This window comes from Gavialis gangeticus, unplaced genomic scaffold, assembly GCF_001723915.1.
Source record: "Gavialis gangeticus isolate Ggan-Ray unplaced genomic scaffold, GavGan_comp1, whole genome shotgun sequence".
In the NCBI taxonomy this organism is placed as follows: Eukaryota; Metazoa; Chordata; order Crocodylia; family Gavialidae; genus Gavialis; species Gavialis gangeticus.
In genome coordinates this window covers 46881-53265 of record NW_017728979.1, presented here as the reverse complement: position 1 = coordinate 53265, position 6385 = coordinate 46881, and the positions used below count along the sequence as shown (strand labels likewise).

At 54.0% G+C, this 6385-nt stretch overlaps 1 protein-coding gene across 1 annotated transcript in view; it reads left to right on the top strand.

Annotated features, from left to right (window-relative positions):
* The first annotated feature begins 5399 nt into the window (after nucleotides 1-5399).
* The window catches only part of NEURL3 (neuralized E3 ubiquitin protein ligase 3), a 9359-nt gene continuing 8373 nt past the window's right edge, over nucleotides 5400-6385 (top strand). Inside the window, exon 1 of the mRNA XM_019508294.1 lies at nucleotides 5400-5611. Coding sequence (XP_019363839.1) covers nucleotides 5584-5611 — 28 coding nt within the window. The 5' untranslated portion in view covers nucleotides 5400-5583. The remainder of the gene's footprint in view (nucleotides 5612-6385) is intronic.

Below are 6385 nucleotides of genomic sequence, written 5' to 3'. Positions count from 1 at the left end.
GTATCCTGGCTGCAGCAGTAACAACCTCCTTGGGGTGCTGCTACCTGCTCTGTGACAGCACAGCAATGGCTTCCTGTATATAACCCCACCCCTCCTTGTAATTTTAAGTCTCTTGTAATTAGCACCTTTGCCTGTTTCACCCATAAGATACATTGGTCCTTTTGTATAGCCGTGCCTTGGAATAAATGGCTGTAATGGTGATGTATGCTATGCCTGGGAGCCCAGAGCAGTGGTTCTTACCTGGGAGTTCTTGTCTGTTTGTGCCCCCACCGCCCTTTTCCCCCATGCCCACCTCCTTGTTCCCCTTCACTGGCAAGGACATGGACTCCATCTCGTATCTGCCCTACCTAGGCCCCTGATGCAGGTGCTCCCATTCTGTGTGGGGTCTTTCCCAAGGCTCCAGCAGCTGCCTCCACTTGCTGACAGCATTGGAAAAGAAGGGCTTACAGCCTGGCCCAGGATGCAAGGTCAAGAGGATGTGGTGGATGGACCCACAAGGCATAGTGCATTCAGGGCCCTGCAGCCTGATGTGAGCTTCCCCACCCCTGTGAGGCTCATTGGCAGCAAAACCCAGCCAGAGCTGCAGATTGGTGATGGGGTTGGATCCAGGCTTTCCTGGGCTAATTGCTACATTAGCTGAGTCAACTTGGTTTGAGACCCAAACACACACGTGCCAGGGAACCAGCTAAGCCCCACTGCTGTTGGGACACAGCTGGGGTCTAAGCCCTTTCCTTTGGGGGAGTTTGGTACTTTCTACCCAGTGTCTTGGCACCAGAAAGTCGCAAAGGCTGAGTCCATGTGGACACTTCCTGCTGTAGTACTTAGCTTGTGCTGAAATGGTTTTTGTCCAGCAGGCTCTGCTCAGTACCTGGTGCCAGGATCTTGCCATCACCATGGTTCCCAGGGTCCATGCTGTGGGCTATCCCCTTGGCAGGTAGTAGTCCTGGCCTGCCTGTAAGTGTCTTGCCTAGTGTCTGAGCCCAGGTCCAGGGGAGGCTGTGGCATCTCCTCACCTCATGAGGGAAGGGGCTGGAGCTTTGCACCCAGACCAATGTATGGAGATCCTTGTGATGTCTAGTGCTCATGCTGCCAGGCCCCAGCTGGCAGACAGGTGGGTAAACAGCTCTCTTGGGCTCTGGGTCCCAGCTCCAGGGTTTCAGTTTTCCGCTGCTGGGAAATAGGTTGGCTCTGGGCCCAGCCCCAGAACAGCTTATCAGCCCTGCAGCCAAGTTGTCTTGGTGCCACGTGCTGCTGAGCAAACAGTAGCAGAGGCAACCTCCTCCTGTTCGGGAGGACAGCTAGCTCCTTGTAGGTGAATGCAGCTTGGGTCTTTGCAGGGACGTGGGCTTGGAACTGCTGGGGCTTCTTGCCTGGAGCCTCCATTGTCCCTGGGGAAGAAGCATGGCAATGTCCAACTGTCCCCCTGACCTTGTGTGCTCAGGGTCTTTTTGCCATCTCCTAAGTGCTGCCAGCCCTCCTTTTTGCCCCCACTCCTTGCTTCCTGCACCCTGCTCCTGGTCCCAATTCACACAGAGCTTGCTGCCCCAGGACCATGTGTCCAGCAGCCACACCAGGTTCCTGTGATCATAGAGGGCCTTGAGTTTGAGGGAGGCTGTGGGTTTAACAAGGCAAACCCGGAGCCTAGGAAGGTTGGGAACTGCTCCTCTCAGGGGTGGTTTCTCCTAAATCTGCTGAGGAGAACATTGTGTAGGACTGTCAAGGACCTGGTGATTGTCCAGATGCATTGCTTCCCCTGTCCCTGTGGCCCATAGCCCTGCTGCAGAAGTTAGCTTCACATAGCTTGTTTGTGCTGCTTGGCTGTTGGCTGTTGCCTATGGCCTTATCTTCTGTGTTTACGGTCTTCTAGATTTTGCTTTCATTTTGCATTCAATTTCTGGGAATCTTTTATTACAGATTATGGGACTCACACCAAGTGCTTTTGAAGGTTATTGCTATAATTCCCTTCTGAGATAACCCAGAGTGAATTATTACTAATCTTGAAAGCATGTGACTTTGTAGAAGTCAGGCTGGCAGGGCTATTGGCAGTTACCTTCTCTAGCTCCCTGCTCAAGGCAGGATCTGCCCTGACTAAACCACACTGTCCAATCTGCTCTTGAAAACTTCCAGGAATGGAGACTACCCACCTCTTTAGGCAGCCTCTTCCAATGCTGGACCCCACTCAGGAAGCTCCTCCTCAGCTCCAGCCTCAACTTCCCCTGCTGCAGCTTGAGGCCCTTGCTCCTAGTCTGGTTCTCTGCAGCCACAAAGAAAAGCCCAACTCTGCCTTTATAATCACCCTCCAGATATTTGAAGTCTGGGATTACATTTCTTCCCCCCTGCCCCTTCCCCTCAGTCTCTTCTCCAGGATTGGTGGCCCTAGCTCTTCCAGCCTGTCCTCATCAGTCCTGCTTCCCAGCTGTCTATCATTTGTTGCTCTCCACCAGATTCTTTCCAGTCTGTCCATGCCCATAAAGTGCAGGGCCCAGACCTGGACTCAGGACTCCAGTTGAGGCCTTGCCAGTGCTGAGCTGAGTAGAAGAATCGCTGCCTTTGACTGGCAAGTGACCCAGCTGTTAAGGCAACCCATTTGGCAGGGTTGGCTCATACTTGGCTCATGGTTCACCATAAGCCCCAGGTCCTTCTTTGCAGCCTGACCAGTTCCCCAGTCTGTTCATACATGCAATTCTATCTCAGGTGCAGAGTTTTGTGCCTGTCCACACGTAAAATCATAGGCAAGTTGGGCTCTTTGGGTGTGGGAGAATGCATAATTCATCTGCTCTGGGCTTCTCTCACCCTCTACCTGCTCCCTTCTAACTACCCTCTGCCTTGATCCCTATCCTGGCACCAACATACCCTGTGTCCCCTGATGGCAGTTGTGCTGGGGCTTCTCCCCTGCCCTGTGCCTTGGTGCAGTAGTTGGATCTGGGGCTTCAGGGCTGGGTGCCCTCGGCTTCTCCAGGCCTGTGCACTTTCAGCACTATGAGCTCAGCCCTCCTTAGCCTGAGACTTTAACATTATCTACAGTCCTAACCAGGATAGAATGATGCACGCTGGTTATCGGGGACTTTAGGACCACTGAGTTTGTCCTTGCTCCAGCCCAACAGCTCTCACTGTTTGAGGCTCTGGCAGCAGCTGGTAGCTTCCTCCCCAGGCCACAGCTCCCAGACACCTAGATTGCTGTGAGAATCCCAGCGGTCACTCTGACCCCGTGCAGCACCCTGAAGAGCCAGGAACCAGGAGGGAGTTGGGGTACCCGAAGGGGTTAAAAAATCGTCTCGTGTTTGGGGATTGGCTCAGGACTTTGGATCTCCCACATCTTGAGGCAATACAGAGCCAGATGGACACAGACTGGGGGGTTTGCCTTCCTTTGCATCAGGGGCACAGCCTCTGCCTGGGGTCTCCAGTGCATTTAACCCCCTGGCAGCAGCAGGGCACTGCCAGGCCTCATCCCCCCAATGTCACCTGGGGCAGGGCCAGGGGCTGTGAAGTGTTTCGGCCCAGCGGCTATGCTTGTGGCTGCTGTGTGGTGCTAGGAACAGCTCAGACAAAGATGTGGCTGGGAGGGTTTGGAAGGGTTCGATCCTGGCTAGAAAAAGGGGCAGGGTTGGATGTGACCCCTGGGAAGGCCCAGCCAACCTGGCTGTACTTTAAATATTCTATGCATGCTAATGCTGCAAAGCCCCAGGTTGTTTTCTTAAACTCCTTATCTCCTGTGTCCTTGCCTAGTGAGTGTTTTCCTGTCAATTGAAATGGATTGATTATCAGAGGCCTCTTCTGACCTATGCTGGGCAAACCTGAACCTTTAAACTCCACTCTCTTGTGTGAGTGATACCAGTGTAATATAACACTGTGATGCAGGCTGCCTTGTATTACCCTTCCTTTTTGTAAACATCTTTTCCACAGAAGAATTACCCAATTATTTCTCCTTGGTCCAGAAATGAGTAAAAGCAAGGAGCTGACATTCTGCAAGGGGAGGTGGCCTGGAGCCTAACGAGGTTGAAAACCACCTTAGACTAACTGGCTAAGAGAGGTGTGTGCTTTATCCCTACATTTGGCAACTTGCTGAGCTAACTGGATCGGGGGCCAAGGCGGCAGACAACTGACTTCATCAGATGCTAGGATGAGGGTGCAGCTTCCCTCTTATCACAGGCTCCTTGATAAGATCTCAGGAAACAAGTGATTAGCTTCGATCCTGCCAGCTTCCATGGTGGGGACAGGCATACAATAACCTTGCTTTGGTACTTCTCTCCTGTCTTCTGCAAAGAGCTGGCCTCCTTGGGAACACCTATACCAGCCCTGGCATGTCCTGTTCAGAGTGGGACTTGTCTCAATGGGGTTTTTGGTCTGAATTTCAGTAGAGGTGGGGGTTCTCTTTTCTTCCTCCTGCTCAGGACTTAAATGCTGCTACTGTAGAACTGCCTTCATTCCCCTACTCACCTCCTAGACCACTGGAAATAGCACTGGCTCAGACCCTGGATCCCAGAGGGCTGTGGAGGAGTGGGAGCGTGGCACTCAGGATGCTCATGAGAAAGTGAAGGAAAACAGGCAATGAGGCTCTTTGGTGGTGGGGTTGGACTGGGGTGGGTGGTTACCATAGAGCCATGGGGCTAAAAGGGACCTGTGGAGGTCATATGGAGTCCAACACCCTGATCAGCCCTGTCCAAACCATCCCAGCCCCGTCCATCAGCTGAACTCTGAGCAAAACTACCATCAGGCCTGACCTCCTCCCCACTTCCCCCCCCCCCACCTGCCACAGGGCAAGCAGGGGGACCACAGTGGTCAACGTCCTGCTTCTGTAAAAGGTGGTTAATAGACACTGGAGAGATCCCAGGCAGAGGCTGTGTCCCTGCTGCAGAGGAAGGCAAAAGCCCTGCAGCCCACACCAATCTGACTGGGGGTCAAATTCCTTCCTGGCCCTGATGCAGTGTCTGTCTGAGCCTGAGTGGAGGAGCAAGACCCTCTAGCTAGGACCCTCCAGCTTTGGTCCTAGCAGGAGCATTTGTACAACCCAGGCCCCATCCCCAGCCTGGGCTCTAGCCAAACACCCAGTGCCTCTGAGGAAGACTTAAAAAAGGACAAAGATGATACATGAGATGTGTAGCGTGGGCTGCACTCAGTAGCATAAAAACAGCCCTTAATAGTTAATCTCTGCCCAGAGCTTTCCATCTGCTTTCATTTTCTCCGGGAGACCTTTGTGGGGGGCAAGGCAGCAAGCCTAGGTGGTATCCCACTCTCTGCTGGCTATGCTGCTTGCTCTGAACCCACCACAGTTGCCACCTAAGAGGCTTCCTGGTCCCATCATTTATACCTGGAGCCCTTATGTGGAAGCCCCAGCCCTCTTGGAGGGGTTTGAGCTTGACAGAGGAGGCTGTGGCATGAGTCACCTGGACCACAGGCTGTGGAAAAGTATTGGAAAGTCCCAGTTTGCAGCACAGGAAACATCACTGCCTGCATACTGGAGGAGGGAGCAAAGGTGCCCACAGAGGAGCTGCTATAAGAAGCAACAGGGCTCACGTGGGGCCAGCACAACGCAGGTGTCAGCTCTGTTACTCACCAGGTGTGGAGAGAGTGAAAACAGCTGCGATGGGATCCTGCGAAAGCTCCCTGAATGGTAAGGAGACAGGGAGCTCCCTGGTGCCAGGGTCACAGCATGTTGGTCTTGGTGCCACCTGCACATGCTTGCTGCAGCATGGTGGGCTCATGCTGGTGCCCCAAATGGGGTTCTCAGCCCCAGCACTGCCCTATCTGCCCTTGATGATACTGGGGAGAGTCCTGGCTCCTCTGTGGGCCACCATCACATCTCCTCTGGTCACGCATAGTTTGAGGCTGGAGCTGAAGCTAGAGCCAAGAGCCTGATCAGCCCTGGACTGATCTGGGCAGCTCAGGCTCCCAGCCTCCTGGGGCAAGGCTAGGCAGTTGATGGGGCCCCCTGTGGAAAGGCTCAGGGAATGAGGCCCCAGGGCTTCTCTGGCACCCAGCAGCATCCATGAAGATCAGGGAAGTTGGGGTCTCACTCCCTCACTTTCATTCTCTTGCCAGAGCCCAACACCTCTGGCTTTTGGCTCCGTGTGGGAAGATGACAGGTGGAGCAGGATAAGGCTCCATCCCTAGCCAGGAGGGGATGGAGTGGGGCTTTCCCAGTCTCTGGAGGCACCAAGCCAGCAGCATCCAGCCATGAGCCTCAGCCTCTGTTTGGTTTTTCAAGGGAGGGCAGGCAGCTGCACTCCTGCTCATAGCTGTTCACACCCCTCCTGGGCTCTTTTGTTTTCAGTCTGAGCCTGAGGAAACTCTCTGCTGGAGTCAGACAAGCCAGGGGCCGTTGGCTCTGCTCAGGCCATGCCCTCTGCAGGCATGCCAGCTTCCTATCTCACGGGAAGGGAGTCAG